The sequence below is a fragment of the Mixophyes fleayi genome, chromosome 4, assembly GCF_038048845.1.
Source record: "Mixophyes fleayi isolate aMixFle1 chromosome 4, aMixFle1.hap1, whole genome shotgun sequence".
Lineage (NCBI taxonomy): Eukaryota > Metazoa > Chordata > Amphibia > Anura > Limnodynastidae > Mixophyes > Mixophyes fleayi.
Genome location: NC_134405.1, coordinates 265358845 through 265378880, shown reverse-complemented (window position 1 = coordinate 265378880; position 20036 = coordinate 265358845). Strand labels below are relative to the sequence as shown.

At 46.3% G+C, this 20036-nt stretch overlaps 1 protein-coding gene across 1 annotated transcript in view; it reads right to left on the bottom strand.

Moving 5' to 3' along the window:
- The window catches only part of HSPA9 (heat shock protein family A (Hsp70) member 9), a 206252-nt gene that overhangs the window by 135006 nt on the left and 51210 nt on the right, over positions 1–20036 (bottom strand). Inside the window, exon 5 of the mRNA XM_075209728.1 lies at positions 9374–9498. Coding sequence (XP_075065829.1) covers positions 9374–9498 — 125 coding nt within the window. The remainder of the gene's footprint in view (positions 1–9373; positions 9499–20036) is intronic.

Below are 20036 nucleotides of genomic sequence, written 5' to 3'. Positions count from 1 at the left end.
TTGTCTCTCTATTTTTTATTTATTTTTTTTAAAAAAAAAAAGGTTCTTATCCTCTCGGCAGAGTAATGGACACCTTTAAAAAATAAGTCTCCTGCAGCGTTGGAAAGCCCGATGCCCACTCCTTTTTTCTGAGGGGGGATCTTGGTATAGCCCCCGATCTCTCCTCCTTTCTTCTGTTCCTCCGCGGATCGATGACATTCAACATGGCCACCGGCAATGTATTCCGATAACTGGCGCTCTATGCCCGCAGTGGCAGCGCCGGTTATCGGGGGAGCCTCCAAGAGTGACAGCGGTCCGTGAGACCGCTTGTCACTCTGCAATCTGACCGCCTATGCTGTGCCATTAAGAGCAGTCGGCTCCCTCTGACAGAGCCAGGTCATTGCTGCATCTTTTCTGGGAGTGTGCTCTCTATGATAGAACACACTCCCAGCTCTGCCCTAAAAACCTAACTATTACTAATGAAAATAAAAGTTAATAAAATTAAAGTTAATGAAAAATAATAATAAAAATGAAATAACTAGCTGTAAAGAAAAATCTGCCCAACTCCTTGGGCACCTAGAAAAAAACTGAAGAGGAAGAGGCAGGGGGATTGTAGAGGGGAGGGGTCTGTCAGCTGTGCTAAAGTTAACTAGCTAGGTGCCAACTCCCGTGCTCCCCTCCACAACCCATGGTAAGCAGTGTCCCCCAGACTGCATGAAAGAGAAAAGTAGAGTGAATGGATCTGGGCGTAGCGGCAATTGCCAATTCCGAGCTCATCGGTGTACCAGGCCCTCTGCGGCCAATCGGGCGCTATCAGAAGAACTGGAACACCCTCTCTCTTTACCTTTCTTAACACCCTTGGAAGCATGGCTACCAGTGGAAAAAGGTACACTAAGCAATACCTCCAAGGGACAGACATGGTGTCTACTGCAACAGCCATAGGATCTCTTGCACGGGAGCAGAAAAGGAGAACCTTGTGGGTCATCAGTGATGCCATGTCGATATTTGGGTGACCCCACCATTCCACCAACTGACAAAACACCTTAGGATGAAGGGACAATTTCTAAATGGCCAAGGGACTTTTGGTCATTTATTGACAATTGAGGTATGAAACCTATGTGGCATGGTCTGACTGAATCTTCACTGGCCTTCCCTGCAGCAAGTGTTGTGCGCTTATAAGAGCATGAAGACTGCTCACGGTTCAAAGACATTGATTGGAAGCTTGGATTCCTTTTGAGTAAAAAACCCTGAAACCGAGCATGAAGACAGAAGGCCTCTAAACTCGAAGGCTGGCATCCGTGGTGATTAAAGTCCAATTTAAAATTGATATATTGCGTCCCCTTGCAAGAATCTGTTTATGTAACCACCAAAGAAGCAACTAACTGGTCTGCGGAGACAGGTGAAATACCTGGGCCGCCAGATTCAGATGGTATTTGTTGCATTGCAACAGAAGATCCAACTGGGACTGCCGTGCATGAAACTGAGCAAACTGGACCGGCTAGAAAGTCAATACCATGTTTCCAAAAACGCTCATGGCGAAATGTACCGAAGGCTACCTTGCCGCCAGCCAAGATCTTACCCTGTTCTACAAGGCTAGAATCCTGTCTTGGCTGGTAAGAACACCCGTTTTGACGGATGTGAAATAAAAATACTCAAAAAGATCATTTGCTAAGATGGGAGCAACTTGACTTTTTGAAGTTGAGAATCCAACTGTAGAGTCTGGATTACTACTTGGATATTTTGCCTACAGCACCTTTGGAGAGTCATTAAAAAGAAGATCGTCCAGACAAGGGATGATTGTAATCCTCTTGGACTTTAGCAGAGCAGCCACGACGGCATGATCTCTGTGAAGATACGTGGGGTCGTGGCCAGACCAAAGGGAAGAGCCTGAAATCGTTAGTGCTTTGATCGAACAGCAAACCTCAAGAGGGACTGATGAACCCTCTAGAAAGGTACATGAAGATAGGCATTTTTGAGGTCTAGAATCCCCATGAATTTTCCTTGTTCCATACCGTGAATGACCGAGCTCAAAGACTCGATTTTGAACCTGGGCACTGTGACATGGGTGTTGAAACATTATCAGAGTCAGAATTGGTCTGATTAAGCCCTTTGGTTTTAGTACGAGAAAAAGATTGTAATAAAAACCCAAACCTCTTTGAGAATCTGGCACCCGAATCATCACTCCGGTATAAAGGAGGGATAGAATAGTTTCTGGTAAAACCCGTCGCTTTCGTGGACAAGTGGGAAGCCCTATGGCAAAGGACTGTATGGGAGAAAGACCGAGCAGATCGATATTGTATCCTCAATCCACTACACCCAAGCCCAGACATCGGTAGTAGACTGCAACCACTGATCCCTGAACAAAAAAAAAACGAGCTCACACCACTGGCAACAGCGGAGGAGCAAAATGACCGTCATGCGGCTGCTTGTTTGCAGGATCGCTGCTGGACGTGAAGCCGACTAGGCCTGACGCCTCACGCAGCAAACCAACCCTAGGGGCGGATGACTGGCCTGTAGAAGATTGGCCTGAGGAATATTAACCCCGAAACCTTTCTGAGGACTGAAAGGACTGGAATTTGGATAATCTTGTTTGGGAACATTAACTGGGAGAAAAATGCCCTTTCCACCTGTAGTGATAATGGAGTCAAGCTGAGGTCCAAACAAAAGACCCCCAGAAAACGGTATGGTCTCAAGAACCTTTTCAGACTCCCCATTAGCCTTTCAGGACTTAAGGCAGAGAATACGACGATCTGAAAGTGCAGAGGCAGAAATACGTGCACCAATCAATCCCACGTATGTAGCTGCCTCTCGTAAATAATCTATCGCCCTCTGAATTTGCTCCACTAATGGAAGCAGTTCAGAGGAAGGCCTGCCTGCCAACAAACCTTGAAAATGGGGTTTTGACCAGCGTTCTACTGCTTTTTTAACCCACGCAGATGCCAAAGCAGGCCTGAAAGAGGCATATACTGCCACAAAAATTAACTTTAGGACAGCCTTAACCTAATGGTCTGTACCATCCTTAAGAGTGGCTATGTTAGGACAAGGAATAGTAGTTAACTTGGCTAACCTTGTAACTGCAGCATCCACACGTGGAAGCGTTTACCATTTAGCAAAAACTTCAGTAGGAAAATGATAAACCGACTGCAGTCACCAAAATACCTGGAACTTGCTATCTGGGGAAGTCCAAGGCTCTGACAACAAATCTTCCAATCAGGAAGAAGCCAGGAAAAAAATATTTTTTTTCTTTTCGTGCAAAAATAGAGGAGTCTGTGCAACATGAGGAACCTCTTACTTAGGAAAGTGAAGTACCTGACACACAACTTGTATTAATTCCTCCACACTCTGGCGAACCGAATGAATCTCCTCCACAACCAAAGGAGCCTCCATGTCAGAGTTCACCGCTAAATTACCTTCATTTTGGGGACTACAGTCAAAATCTGGCTTATTTTCCTGAAGTTGTGGCGCCATCCTCCTACGCTTATGTGAGGAAGACGGTGCCGTAGATTGTAACATACTCTCTAAGAGGAAAAAACCTAAACCAAACCCTGTACAGAGGATGCAATTCCCAGTACCCAAGCAGGCTGTACAGACTCCGCCAGGGAGAAACAGTCAAACCTTGACTTAGCAAACTAGAACCCATGTCAGTTGCTACAGTGCAAGCAGAATCAGAAGATGGAGCGACCACAGCCTGTGACAAGTTCAGCCACTGTATTGAAGAGAGAGACCAACCCAGGCATGTGTTGCCGTATGTAAAGCAGCAGCTGCTGTATTACACGGTATGCTCTTTGAAAGCCGGCACGCTGCGCACAGTGCCTCCGTGCCTGACTGACCCGATGGTAGCTTTACGTGACAGACAGCCCAGGTGAATCTCAACATTGATGTAACACCAGCTTTACCACGCATGATTTTTTTCCCCTTCTAACATGTTAACATATGGGACAAAACACAAACAAAACAGTGTAATTAAACACAATATAAATAACAAGCAGTCCACAAAACTGAACAGAAAGTGAGCCTGCAATACAGCCAATAAAACCCCACAGAGTAAAAGTAATAAACTTTTTAAAATAATCCCCAAACTTTTATATCAGGACAGAAAAGGGGAGCTATAAAATGGCTGTTTATTCTGGTGTCTGCACACATAATACTGAGAGACTACCATGGAGGAAGTGTAATTAGTCTGTCTGTCTCTGTGTGTGAGTGTGTGTCTATAGTAGGGAATTTAGACTGTAAGCTCCAATGGGGCAGGGACTGATGTGAATGAGTTCTCTGTACAGCGCTGCGGAATTAGTGGCGCTATATAAATAAATGATGATGATGATGATGATTAGTAGAAACACCACTCCCCCCAGGGCCCAGCACTGAATTGGTAACAATCAACAATCCAGTGCCTAGCAGTGTTTCACTATCTTAGTGACCCTTGCCTGACCCAGTCTCCTGAGCTAAAAATAGAATCTCTCTTTTTTCATAGAATGACTGCTCCTAGTAAGAAACTGCCTGCTCAGGGACACACTGCAATTTTCTAGCCCTCTCTCTCAGCACTGTGCTGGGAGAGGGTTTCACTTACCTTCTGCCACCTCTCCTCACACAGTGTCTGCAGTCTGACTGTCAGATCAGGAGGACGTACACAGTCCGAGTCGAATATGCCCGGCTCCTAGGAGGGTATGAAAACGTTGGGAGAGGGAGGCTGGCAACAGAGGCACCTCCGATCCCCCACCTCCATACAGCGCTTGCCGCACGCTGCATACTGCAGATTTCTGCCATAAAATAATAAAATTAACAGAAGGCTGCTGAGCAACCCAGACACAGCCCTTTCGCCGGGCACTTAAACTAGACTGAGGCTGGACAGGATGTGGGGTATAGAGGGGGAGGAGCTAGGGCTTAGTTAAACAGAAGTTTAAAGTGCCAGTTCACCCTGCCCCTACTCTATACCCCAATGTCCCCCAAAGGAAGACAGAGAAATAGGATTATTGTACTCACCATAAAATTTCTCTCAGACCATTGTGGGACACGTGTGAAATACTGGGGGCATAGTAGGTGGTCCTGGAGTCAAAGGCACTTTAAAAACATTAAACTTGTCAAGTATAGTTCCACCCTCATCTATGCTCTCCTACAGGAAGGACTCGTCAGTTGTTTTTTTTTTTTTTGTTTTTTTTAAACAAAGCCCAAAAAGACGGCCTAAATAGGTCAACCAGAACAGGCAACCCAACATACAACAGAGAGCAAGGGCGTCCCCTAATAGGCTAAGTTAAAGGGATTTTAAGGCAAGTACAAATAAAAAAGAAAGAAAAGGGATTTTATACTCCCATTAAATCCATTTCTCTGAGTCCATCTGGAGGACACTGCTTACCATCGTCCTACCCTCCCCTTAGATTGTACGCTCCTCCGAGCAGGGCCTCCTCTCCTTCTGTTCTCCACCACCTTAACTCTGCTCTCCAGCTCCTTGTCTCCTCCGCGAGGTCCTCCGGTCCCTGTCTCTACCCCGCTGGGGGCTCTCACCTCTAATCTAGCTGTTCATTGAGCTTCTGAGTTACTGTGATTTCTGTTAACTGTACTGTGCTGTCTTACCCTGTATCGTGTTTCTGTCTGTCCCTGTACGGCGCTACGGATACCTAGTGGCGCCCTATAAATAAAAATTAATAATACCATGGGGTTGTATGAGGGAACATGGAGTAGGCACTCAAATAGTTAACTTTCCTGCTAACAGGCTATATCCCCTCTGCAACTTCAGTGTATAATACAGAAGCCCGAAGGAAGGGAACCACAACACCAAAAGAATAACCACAGAACAGCAGAAGGGAGGGAACACAGTTTTCCCAAGAAAAATGGACTAAACGCGAGTATAAAGTCGTCTTTTCTCTTACCTTTAGCCGAGGGATGTACCAAGGCAGCCCCTAAGGTGGGGACCGCCTTGACAGTCCAGTCCGTAAAAATTTGCGGTTGAAACTGGCGTCCAGGGCATGCAAACTCTATAAAATTGATGAAAACTAGTGAAGAGGACAAGGTGGCCGCCTGGCGGAGCTGATCCGCTAAGACCCCGTTATGCACAGCCCAAGAAGCGCCCGCTTAAATAGTTGGAATGGGCTGCAATATGACTACGCGCAGGCCGATCGAAGCGGACATAGGCCTGCTTGATTAAGGATGTAATACACCTAGCGATAGTCTGCTTAGAAGCTGGCCAGCCCTGCTTTGGTGAACCCATTGGTTCAAAGGGGTACCTCTGAAGCATGGTCAGAACCAAGTTTAGGTCCCAGGGAGCCGTAGGCGTAACATAACGGGCTTTATATGCAGGACCCCTTGAAGGAAGGTTTTTACTTCTGCAATATCAGCTAGTTGGAAAAAGATAGACAAGGCCAACACCTGGACCTTAAGGGACCCAAGTTGCAAACCTGCATTCAAGCCATAGTGGACAAAGACTAGGATACAGGAAAGATGAAAATTAGTCGAGTGGCAGTCTTTTCAATCGCACCACTTAATGTAGGTATGCCACACTCTAGGCTGAGGTTGGATTCCTGGATCGCGGCATGGTGTCTACCACTCTGGAGGAAAGCCCTGGACCCAATGAGTTTGGCCTCAAAGACCTTGCCATTAAAACCCATAGAGGTAGGTGCTGGTAAAGAAACAGGCCCTGCCATAACAGGTCGCCTCAACGGAGCAGAAACCTTTCTTGGAACTGCTATCCTACTTAGGTCTGTGAAACCGATGTGTCGGGGCCAATCGTGAATCCTCAGGCTCACCCAAAGCTTCCCTATTAAGGCCAGCAACATCTGGGGCTCTGTGAGGGAAGGAAAGTCCCTCTGCCTGCTCAAGGGGCCCTATAGGAAGTAGGGAGACTAGGTCCCCAAAGGGGATTTGTATCTGAAGAGTGTAAACTTTCATGCCCATCCATCTCTTGAGGAGAGGTATGAGGGGTTAAGGGAGTGAAAGGAGCCTTCTCCCGGTCATATTCCGGCAGATGACTTCTGCTGAAGGAAGCAAAGAGATAGCCTGGCTTCGATTTAATGTCGTTCTGTGAAAAGAACAAGGGGGAGGGGGGGGGGGGGACCCTAGAACAGCTATGCTGACCCCCTGAATGATCAGCCCTCTCTTCAAGTTCTAGGAGGACGCCGTTCCAAGAATTCTGACCCACAGCAAGCGCCCCCCTACCCCTGCGGTCACAGAGAGGGGAAGAGTTTGTCCGGGCCTGGGGTCTGGATGATTTGCAGAGAATAGGGCTCTACCTCTCTGGGAATGACCTCTGGCCACAAAGGACCTGCCCCTAATGGTCTGGCCTCTCACAAATGACCCCCACCGAAGGGATCGGTGAAAAGAATCAAATCTCAGAGCCCTAGGTTTAGGGGTACTCACTGGAATAAAAGGTACTTTTACCTCCCGTGGCCTGAGAGATAATATCATTAACGCCGGGCCAAAAAGGGCTGAGCGCGAATAAAATACAGCCTCCAGAGATCTTTGATTCGGCATCCCAGGACCTGAGCCAGAGAGTCCTACGGGCCACTACTGCCGATGCTGAAATAGAGGATGAAACGGAGACTGCGTTTTGAGCAGCCTCATACAGGTAACCAGAGGCCTCCTTTAAACGTTGAGCCAGGGTTAGAAGATCTGACTCTTGTAACCCTGCTACCAGCTGGTCAGTCCAGGTCTCCATTGCCCAGTCGACCCACGCTGAAGACAGCATAGGTCTTAGTGAGGCGCTTGCCGCCAGGAAGACTGATTTAAGAAAACCCTGCATCCTGCGGTCAGTGGCTTAAGAAAGTGCTGCAGAACTCGGCACTGGAAGAGTAGTATGGCGGGCCAGCCTGGCCACTGCCATATCCACCATTGGAATGTGTTCCCAGCGGGCCATTTCTAATGCCTGCAGGGGATAAAGGACTGGAAACCTGCGTGGTATAACAAATGATCTGGCTGTTTCCAAGCTGACTCCGCTATATCCTGATGCCGGAAAACAGACTTGACGTTTCCTGCACTTAGAGGCCTAGGTCTGACCGAGGTTCCTCTAGATCCAATAGATTCAATGTCTGGTAAACTGCCAGCACCAGATCCTCATTGCCCTGGACTCCCAGAGGATTCAGACATATCACCCACCAGGGGGAGATCCGAATCCTCAGGAAGCTCACTTTCCTCCACTGAAGACTTTTCTGAATCAGAAAGTGCGAGGAGAGGATGAGTAGACCTATGACGCTTGCAGTATCGTGCTTGGGAGCGTCCAGAAACAGATTTAACCGGTCCAGGCCTTTAAGGACGTGGACCACGCAGGCTCTCCCTGCAGGGAGCCTCTGATAGAGGAGGCGATGCCTGACCAACAAGGCTCAGGTTCACACCTTGCTCTGTTGCTGATGCCAATGGTGCAGCAGACGGGGCTAAAGGGGCGGGAGACGGGGGGAGTGCCCCAGGGATCTCCACCGGAAGGGCAAGCATCTAAATCAGTGCTGACACAGACTGCGCCAGTGTGACCGCCTACGCCGGTTCCTCCATCTGCTGTGGAGCAGAACCATGGGCCTGTACAACCCGAAACCCCAAATCAGTCTGCACAAACCACCCCTGTGTCCGATTGTCCACTAGGAAGTTGTACTTTACATTTGGAGCAGGTGTAATATTTAGAAGCAGAAGCTAACAGTTCAAATAAAAAACAAGAAACAAATAAGAAAAGGAAAGAAAAATAAATTTTCTAGAGGATAATGTTTTGTCTGTGAATTACCCCCACAGCACCTCCCAAAAACATTATATACATCTATATCTATCTATATCTGTATCTACACACACCCATGCACATATGTCCCATGGTATACTCTATTTTAGCAAACCTAGGTACAAAATGTGTTTATGAGGCACAATGTTCACTCCAAAACAATAGCATACATATATCCACTGGGAAGCTTTTCCCTTGTCTGCTTACATATAACAAGGTGATGATTTGTCCCTATTACCTGCCACCTGTCTAGTAACAGAGGTAGAAGGTAGCAGCCGCACCCAGAGATAATTGGGAGAAGGTGTGTTCTGTTTTGTTTTGTTTTTTTAAACAACTTTCTTAGAGGATACGGTCTATGACATACACCCCAGTACCTACCAACCATAAAATATAACATATATACATATATACACACACACACACACACACACACACATATACATACCTATAAACATACGCACCTAGGCTCCAGCCTATACTCCTATAGCAAACCTAGGTACAGAAATTGTGATTTATCTGGCACAATGTATACTCCAAGCAGCTTACATATATCCACTGTAACAAAACTGTGTACAACCTGGAATAAAATCACAAGCAAAAGGCTACAGCACTTACTATGCTCACCACTTACTCTTTAGCAGCATTAAAAATTTTAAGGAAGTTCTTAAATACAAACACACAGGAGTACTTTCATAAACATTTACTCACCTGCTGTCTCTTTCATTTTTATAAGCACAAATGCACCGATCTGACTAGGAGAATACAGCTTCCCATGTGCCTCCACCCACGCATCCCCATTTGATGCACGCACTATATTGAAGGGAACATTTTTGCTAAAAAAAAAAATGAAAAGAAATAAATAAATTATATTCGATTGCCCAATCAATATTTAATATAAAAAACGTTTTTTCAACAGTTACATTGAGTGACGGTTTGTTCTATATATACTCAAGATCATAACTATTTGCAAAATATTTTCCCAAGATTTCACAAGATTTTTACTCACCGTAAAATAGATTTGACTCCATTGGGGGACACTGACATTGGGGTATAGTAGCTGGGACTAGGAGTCTAGGCACTTATCAAACTTGTTTGTTCCCCCCACTCCTCTCCTATTATGCCCCTCTTCTCCAGCTCAGACCTCAGTTTTTTTTTATAAGTGTTTAGGAGTTAGGCCACATAGGTATAGGCTCCTGCCTATACTTGGATTAGTTTTAGGTTTTTTTTCCACATTTTTATTTTAATTACTTTTAGGTGCAGCACGGAACTCGATCCAAAGACCCAGAGGAGTGAATAAGACTGCAGCTCTGTCCACTCTGGGTCCCGGCGTAGGTAAGCAAAAGCCTGGTCTCTCTTGCCTTGCACCTCTGCCGGCAATCTTCCCCTAGAAACGAGCAAATGGGCCATAATTTTTAAGTCTGCCATTAGGCAGCAGTTATTTTGGCATCATATTTTTATAGAATATCAGCCATATAGTGGCCATAACCACAACATAATAAAGCATGCAAGAACAACAGACCAGGGGTAATTCTACAATTAGGAGTTGGGTATGGTCCTAGAATGACCCCTCTGAACTCCCAAATGAACCAGTGGTTATAGACATTCAAGGATGGAATGGTCTGTGTCCCCATACAGGGCCTTAAATAAAAGGATTTTACTGACGTTTCAATTTTCTCCTATATTTCTCGAAACAGATGACAGACTGGTTGTGGACCCATAGCTGCAGAAAATGAGGGGGAGACATGCCAACTGAAATGCACTGCTGCATGAGAGATCTTCCTGGGGGGGGGGGGGGGGGGGAGGAGAGGGAGAGGGAGAGGGAGAGGGAGAGGGAGAGGGAGAGGGAGAGGGAGAGGGAGAGGGAGAGGGAGAGGGAGAGGGAGAGGGAGAGGGAGAGGGAGAGGGAGAGGGAGAGAGAGAGAGAGAAACGAAACAGAGGTACACTGCAATAAACTCGCCAGAGAACACATCTGTTTTGACCTATCACTGATACCATACAGGGACCCCTGCATTACACAGTGCAGTTCACTGTAACCGCGAATACAAGTATCTGAGGAGGTCACTGGAGCCGGCGCTGGAGCAAATCTACAAGCAAGTTGAATCTAACGGATGTAACTGGGTAAGAGACTAGTTAGTGCAAACAGGGACAGATTTCACATACTGTACCGCTTACCTGTTCAAACTCTTCAAAAGACCTACATTCACTTAAGGACATATCTAAATACCAACATTGACAGTCCTATCATTTTTAAGACCTATATCTTTTCCCAGATAAATGCACTATGCACTATTTTTATGTTTTGTATATAATAAATATTAGACAACTTTGGGGCCAAATCTTGTTTACTGTGCATATGTTTTTATTGCAAATGTTTGTATATGGTTTTATTAGATGCATATCTGGTTTAATTCCTAACAAAAAAACATTTTATACTTTTAATTATCAGAGTCAGAATTTAGTTTTTGCACTTCTAAATACCATTTATTATTTTTGCAACTGTAAGAAGCAGCATACTATCCTAAACAGAGATAAGGAGCGCTCACCATCCGAACATATGAAGATACACGCACGCAAAGAAATGCCAGAAGGGAAGCAATCAAAAAAGAAATAGTTGGAGAATACTCACCGTTAATTTCCTTTCCTTGAAATACTCCATGGCAGCCCTTACAATAGGTTAACTCCCTGACTCAGCTGAATGCAGGCAGGAAAAATTAAACACAGCTTGAGGGCATATGAAGACAACTACTCCTCCATACCATTGTCTTTGCAACTTCCAAAGCTGTTCTACCAAAATATAAATATAGAAAACGGGTGGAACAGAACTGACCTGAAGTAATTCAAGGAAAAGAAATTAACGGCGAGTATAATTCTCCAATTTACCTTTCTAATTCCATGTCAGCCCTTACAATGGGACATACCAAAGCAGTATAATCATCAGGATGGGCTAAACACTTATATAAAATTAACTTGTGCAGTTTTAGTGTAACAACTTGTTAGAAAATCTCTCCCCAAACTCCCCCGACAAAAAGAGGTTCCATTTACATATATGCACAAGGCCCGGACCACATCCAGGAAAGCCAAAGAGGAAAGCACCGATGAAGACAATCCCTCCCTTAAAGCCAGGACACAATATATTTATGTGTGTGACTTGATCACTTGTAAACAACTTATGGTATAAATCTATTTAAAGGAAATAGCGCAGGGAGCTTATTTATATAATTGCAAATGTACTTATTTTTTATATTGTATGTTGGTAAAAGACATCTTTATTTCTAAGAATAGGAGAAGAAATGTGTTTGTTTCATCATTGCTAGAGGAAATGCATGAGGTATATATCCGATACAATAAGCCTTTGTGGAGGAAGACTTTTGTGTATTGTGATGTGGGGAAATGACTTTGGGGTTTTGTACTTTTCTTTGGAAATGTGTATTCTGCGACTGTCTGAAAAAAGGACCCATGTTAAGCTCATGTTAGTTAGACCTTTTGATATGTGACGGTCTGGCACCTGAAGGCACAGGAAGGTTTAATTAGAGTGCTGTTAGATTTCCTGTGTCCAAAATAAGATGCAGGAAATCACAGCAAAGTTTAGAATATCACAGGTAAGAGTAAATATTTTTAGCTTTGCACTACATGTAAATCCATGTTTGGGTAAACAAATTTCATTCTGATTCTAAAAACTGCTCATACCTTAAGGGGGCTGGCTTACCCTGTGAAACGGTGTTCAAATCTGAATAAAAAGCCCTGTCTTGTATTGAAATTTTTTCTTCATGTTCCATCTGACCTGCTCCCCGGTACCTTCAACCAGAGTGAGCAAATAAATATCACTTGCTTCAAAAGACCTGCTTGCAAACTTCTCTATCCCTGTGACCTACAGATTAGACACAAAATCTAATCCGTTCCCGGCTGTCTCTGAGGTTTGGACCCGGCATCCAGTACCACCGCTCTGCCTGCTACCCAGCAGTTCTGGCCAGAGTGATCGGCAAGGGGGCAACCATCCACAGCAACACTGATCCATAGGAAGAGGTCAGGAGCACCAGCCCAGGTACACCAGTAATGGGGTACACTCGCAGCGTCAGTTACCCAGAAGAAACCCGGTTCTGCGTGCTGGTAAAGGAGTCCAATGGTGGCAGCATTTGTAAGCCCCTCCTATTGCGATGAGAGGGCGCATTTGGGATAAAAAAAGGGAACGGTGGCAAAGTAAGCCCAGCTGGTTCCCAGCAACAACAGACAGGGTGGCATAGGCAGTCCATCCTGTAAATATGGAATTCCTAGACCACTTTCGTTAGAAAAGAAGGAACAGTCCTAAAAACTACCCTATCCTGAAACACGAAGTAAGGACCCTTGCAAGACAATGCTCCAAGCTCCGACACCCAACGCCATGGTCAATAGGAATACCATCTTTCACTCCAAGAGACGTATTTCCACAGGACCAAGAGGTTCAAAGGGAGAACTTTATAGATCAAGCACTACATTGAGGACCCAGGGGCAGCCAAAGGCAGAACATAAAGAGGTTGAACAAAGTACACCCTTTGAAGAAAAGTTCTCAAATCCGACAGTTGCCAGAAAACGTTGGAAGTACAGCCATGCTGTTAAAGCCAGCAGATTCAAGTTCTGAAGATATAACGGCCCCTGCCTGAGAAGGTCAGCCCTGAGGGGAAGAGTCCCCCATGTGCAGAATGTTTGCACACCAAACCCACCTGGGCCAGTTTGGAGCCACGATGATCACAGGAAGATCTCATCTTTGCACGTCTGAGAACGCACTAAATTTTCGGAATCGGTGGAAAGAGAAACTTCAACTGAATAGTCCCATCTCAAGGTTATGACGTCTACTGCAACTGCCAAGAGGTCCTTGATTCTTGAGCAAAACATGGATACCTAGCAATTGTGAATAGACGCATTAGGTCCAGATCCAGAAGGCCCTATCTCTGACCAGCTCCTGAAACAGACAATTCCTTCAAATGTAACGCCAGAGGCAGTAACGCCGAGTCCTGTAATCCCAGATAACTTATCAGCTTTCATGGCTCCGACGACCCAAGCAGAAGGGAACGTGGGTCAAAACAAGGTTCCTGCTGGCACAAAAATAGTTTTGAGGAACCCCTCTATTTTCCGGTCTGAGGCGTGCTGAAGGACCAACGAGCCAGGGACTGGTAAGATGGTGTGAAGAGCCAGCCGAGCCACTGGAGTATCCACCCAGGGTAGTTGCTCCCAGCACGGCACTTCTAGTTCCTGTAGTGGGTAGAGGTTAACAAATCTGCAGGGAATAGAAAATTTCCAATCAGCCAGTTTCCAAGCGTATTCAGCTATATCAGTTAATTCCACCGGTGGCGAGAAAAACAGTTTTGGGTTTCTTACGCTTATATGGACCTTGCACTAAAGGTACCTGCTCTTTCACTTCTAAAAAGTCCAAGGAATGATGGACCGTCAGATTCATGCCCTGTGTACCTAGGTTCCTAGACGTGTTATCCCAGTCTCCCAACTGGGTAGAGTCAGAATTCTTCACCGGGTCCTCTTCCTTCTCCAAAGAGCCATCAGAATCTGAAACAAAAAGAAGGGGGTGAGAAGACTTGGCTCTAGGAACCAGGTGACAAGGCGAATTCAGAAACTGATGTAAACTGTGTTTTCTTAAGGAAAGTGACCAGGCGGGTTCCCCTGGGTGGCCTGGGGAGAGATAGTGAGTACCTGGCTTGTCCGCCCCCCATAGCTCTTAGGTGGGGGTAAAAAACATTTTTGAGGAAAGCCACTGATATAGAAGCTGCATCCAGGCCCTCTGAGGCTGTATTCTCTACCTGCCTGTTAATGAGCTGGGTCAGCATAGTGACTGACTGTGCTAGTGAGGCTACCCACACCGGTTTCTCCACCACCTGTGTGATGCTCCCCTTGTTCCTGCCCGTCCCGGGTCTCCGCTTCACACTGTGCACATACCACCCCCTCGTCCGACGATACAACTGGAAGTTTGGCTGTACATTTGGTGCATGAATAAAATCTAACCCGGGCAGATTTCCCTCTTGTCAGACATAGCGAGTCCATCTAGCAAAGAAATAATATACAGAAAAAAGTGCAGGCAACAATCACACAACAATAAAAGGATATTTGTTCTGTGCTCTAGCTAGAAGCCTCAAAACAGCACCTTCTAGCAAATTCTGATATCTAGTATGAATATGGGTATAGGGATACCTCTAAACAAGTAATCTAAAAACCAATAGCATTGTACACAAATAATTCTATAGATAATGTAGAGTAATAGTCTGAATGAACATATCCCCTAGTGAGTTACTTCGCTCTGCTTTCAGCAATGTCCTCAGTGAGGAGCAAGACTGATGAGAAGAGGAGTCAGAAATAGCCCTTTTGACACTGCTATGGCTCTGTTTTGCTGCACAGGATTCGTTCGTCTCAGCCAGTCTATCAGCTGTGTCTTCCGGCTCAGGGAAATACCAAAGTCGTGGGAGAATCTTCGTACACTCCCCACGTTGTGCTCATATGCACCCATTTCGCGGTATTTCCTTTCTGAAGTTCGCTTGCAGCAGTAAGCAGTTACCCTTGCCATTGCCGACTCCTTTTCCTCCTGTCTCAACCTGCACCTAGTTTGGGGATCCAAGTTCCCGCTCATGTGCGAACTTGGTATCTCCCATCAAGAGGTCTTCCCTTCATGCAGTGTCCCAGCACTCTGTCTTACGGCAGCGGACCTGCTGTGAAATGAATAGTGAAAAAAAGAGGATTTATGTACTTACGTTAAATCCGTTTCTCTGATTCCGTCTGGGGGACACGGCTTACCATGGGTTGTGGAGGGGAGCACAGGAGTTGGCACCTAGCTAGTTAACTTTAGCACTGCTGACACCCCTCCCCTCTACAATCCCCCTGCCTCTTCCTCTTCCTGTCAGTTAATTAAAAAGCCCCAAGGAGAAAGGTCAATCAACCAAGAGCATACAGAGGAAGGCAGAAGGGAGGGATCGCAGTGTCCCCCAGATGGAATCAGATAAACGGATTTAACGCAAGTACATAAATCCTCTTTTCTCTTTCATCCAGTCTGGGGGACACTGCTTACCATGGGGATGTTCTAAAGCAGTCCCCTAAGGGTGGGCCCGCTCTGAAAATCCAGCTCGTATAGCACTACGAGCGAAATTTGCATCCGCGGATGCGAATACATTAAATTGATAGAATCTGGTAAATGTGTGGACAGAAAACCAGGTGGCTGCCCTGCAAAGCTGGTCGGCAGAAACCCCATTTCTCGCTGCCCACGACGCCACTACCGATCTGGTGGAATGGGCCGTAAGTCTCTCTTGCACAGGACGGTTAACCCTTATGTAAGCCTGCTTAATGGTTGGCGTAATCCATCTAGCAATGGACTGTTTTGAGGCTGGCCAGCCTCTTTTGTTAGAGTCATAAAGAACAAACAGAGAATCGGTACGTCTAATCTGAGAAGTTCTTTTGACATAAATACGGAGAGCCCTAACCACATCTAACTTTTCCATAGACTGCTGATCAGAATGAGAAGTTGATGAAAAGACCGGAACCACAATTTCCTGGTTCAAATGGAAAGCCGACACTACTTTTGGAACAAAGGAAGGGAGTGTTCTCAATACCGCTCTGTCCTCGTGAAAACACAGATATGGTTCCCGGCAAGACAGAGCTCCCAATTCCGACACCCTACGTGCCGATGCAATTGCCAAACACCTAAAATCTGCCACAAGTAAAGGCTCAAAAGAAGGCCCTTTAAGCATATCCAGTACCAAGTTAAGATCCCATGGTGCTGTAGGCGGAACATAGGGAGGCTGAATATGTAAGACTCCCTGAAGAAAAGTCTTGATGTCTGGCAAATCCGCTAACTTCAGGTGAAAGAAAACTGAAAGTGCCGATACCTGAACTCTTAAGGAACCTAAACGGAGCCCTGCTTCCAGCCCATCCTGAAAAAAGGCCAAAAAACGAGGGAGGCGAAAAGAAGACGTGTGACAGGACTTATTTTTGCACCATCTGATATAGGCTCGCCAAATACGATGATAGATGCGAGCCGAAACCGGCTTTCGAGCTCGCAGCAGAGTGTTCACTACACTGGGGGAGAAACCCCTAGCCCTCCAGAGGCTGGCTTCAACAGCCATGCCATTAACTGAGCTGAGGTAAATTCTGGTGATAAAAGGGACCCTGAAGAAGGTCGTCTCGCGACGGAAGACGATATTCTTGTCCTTCCGCCATGGAGATTATGTCCGCGTACCACACTCGACGCGGCCATGAGGGAGCTATTAGAATTACCGGCAGACCGCCTTGCCTCACTCGTCTGAGCATGCGAGGAAGCATGGGAATCGGGGGAAACAGGTATCCCAACCTGAATTCCCATGACATGGTCATCACGTCCACCGCTACCGCTAAGGGGTCTCTTGCCCTTGCGCAAAACCTATGAACTTTTTTTTTGGGTCTTGAGGCCATGAGATCTATATCCGGAAGACCCCATCTCTGAACTAGAGACTGAAATACTTCCGGATGGAGTGACCACCCCCCCTGCATCATTGGATTTCGACTTAGGTAATCGGCCTCCCAATTTTTTATTTCCGGGAATGAACACTGCCGAGATTGCTGGAACATACTGTTCTGCCTAAGCCAAAATCTGAGCTGCAATTCGCATTGCAGCTGCACTCCTGGTTCCTCCCTGCCTGTTGACATATGCCACAGCTGTGGCATTGTCGTAGTAAACTCTGACTGGGTGGCCCTGAAGGAGGGTCTCAGCCCCCTGAAGAGCTGAAAGAATTGCCTTCAACTGCAACGTGTTGATTGATAAGGCTAATTCTTGAACTGACCAAAGTCCCTGGAGCCGGAGGTGCAGGATTACCGCCCCCCAACCTCTCAGGCTACCGTCTGTTGTGGCTATGATCCATGACCATGGAGCGAAAGACCTGCCCATGGACATGTGATCCTGATTCAGCCACCACTGGAGCGATTCTCTCGCACCCGGAGACAGCGAGCTCCTCTGGAGATCCTGACCATTTCGTCAACAGATCCCACTGGAAGCATCGAGAAGGAGCCCGACCGAAGGGGATCGTTTCGAAGGAGGCCACCATCTTCCCAAGCAGCCGCATGCACAAATGAATTGAGGGATTGGGAAAGGACAAGACCTGAGTTGTTATAATCCGGATTGAACTGATCTTCTCCGTAGGCAGCAACACCTGCTGCCGACTGGTATCCATGATGAGCCCTAGGAAGACCATGCGTTGGCACGGAACCACCTGGGATTTCTTTAAGTTTATCAGCCACCCACGGCTCTCGAGAACCACTATGGTGAGTGATAAGTGCTGAAGTAAGCAAATCTCTGAGGAGGATTTGATGAGTAGATCGTCTAAATAAGGAACGACCTGAACGCCCTTTAGGTGAAGACATGCTGCCATCACCGACATGATCTTCGCGAAGACCCTTGGAGCTGTGGAGAGGCCGAAGGGAAGAGCCCGAAACTGATAGTGGGAGTTCCCCACTGTGAACCTCAGGAGAGACTGATGATTGCTCCAAATGGGAACGTGGAGGTACGCGTCCTTTATGTCTATGGACGCCATAAACTGATCCTTCTCTAGGCCGTTTATCACCGACCTCAGGGACTCCATACGAAATTTGTCCACTCGTAAGTGCACATTGAGGCTCTTTAGGTTTAAAATGGGTCGAAAGGACCCGTCCCGCTTCTTGACCAGAAAAAGATTTGAATAAAATCCCTTCCTTTTCTGGTTGTCTGGGACCCTGCAAATGGCTCTTTGCGAAAGAAGAGAGGCAACACAGGCCTGCATTGCCTGTCTTCTTTGTGGATCTCGGGATAGCGGGGTTACAAAGAAGCGCTGTGGTATCGGCCCCAGCAGATCTATCATGTACCCTCTTGATATAATGCCCCGAATCCAAGGGTCCTGGGATGACGCTGCCCACTGTTCCTGAAAAAGAGACAGACGTCCCCCCACCGGCGCCACCTCTTGGAGAATAGAGTGGCAGTCAGGACACAGGCTTCTCCTGAGTCTTGGAGGCCTGGCGCCTAGCTGCAAATGAGGATCTGCCTCTGACAGACGAGACTCGAGAATTCGGTTGCCTACCTTTAAACGACTGTCCCCTGGGCAAGGAGGTTCCCCGAAAGGACTGACGAAAGGAGCTAAACCTTGGGGCCCGGCCTCTACCGGCAAAGAGGTGATTTTGCCCCCCGTTGCCTGGGAAATCATATTATCTAATTCCGGGCCGAACAGACCTGCTGCTGTAAAAGGAATAGATTCCATGAATTTCTTTGATTCTGAATCCCCTTCCCAGGATTTCAGCCATAACGTTCTTCTAGCTGAAACTGACGCAGCCTGAATAGAGGACACAGATGCTGTGCTCTGAGCCGCCTCAAAAATGTACCCTGATGCCTCTTTTCAAATGTAAAGCTAGGGTAATCAAGTCCTGTAAGGCCTCTGCCAGTTGCTGTGCCCATGCTTACATGGCTTTAGCAACCCAAGCTGAAGCAAAAGTGGGTCTAAAGGATGAACCCGCTGCTACAAATATAGATTTTAACTGGGATTCCACTCTGCGGTCAGTGGTATCTTGCAAATAAGCTATCGAGTATTTGTGTGCTACATGAAAAAACAGTCAGTATTTAACTTATGTGCAAAACAGAAAAATAGTTTGCACCCCTTGCAATGTAACATGGTTTTGTCCAGGGGGACTGAAATAAGATACCTCTTCATTTAAGATCCTTAATGAATCAGGCCCCTAGTGTGCATGGTAGAGGCCAAGGTTGTTCTCGAAACATTCTCTAAGCCACTACAAACCAGGGATGGCGAGGCTAAAATAGGGGATAGCTATTACCTCCACTGTTCCTTGATTTTTCTCAAAATGCAAGCAATGATGAAAAAAGAAGGGAATACAAACTAGTTTGAAATTCCATGGTATCGATAGGTAAGGCATGTATTCATGGTGCCCAATTGTCTTTGACGTGAATAAAACTGGGGCCCTTTGGCATTTTGAGCTGTTTCCATCAAATCCATGTCAGGGAACCCAGCTAACTGGACTAGCAGATGAAAGACTTCTCCATGTAAGGCCCACTCCCCTGGGGGTATTGGATGCCTGCTGCGAAAATCTGCTATGACAGTTTTTATCAGCAACATGAAGCCCACATCACAGCTGTTACATCTGATATCACCATCTTGCTTTTTTGTGCCCCTAGCTTGTTTACGGAAGCAACTACTCTTCTGTTGTAGGAAAATATTTTAGATGTTTGTACTGTAGGCAATACTGAAAGTGTTCAATTGCATGCCACACTGTTCTCATTTCTGGAACATTTCCTTGATGATGCTTGCCATTTTACAGCCAAGTGCCTTTGTAATATTTCTGTATGGAGTGAAGCTATGCAACCTATAGAATCGGAATCTGTTGTAAGCA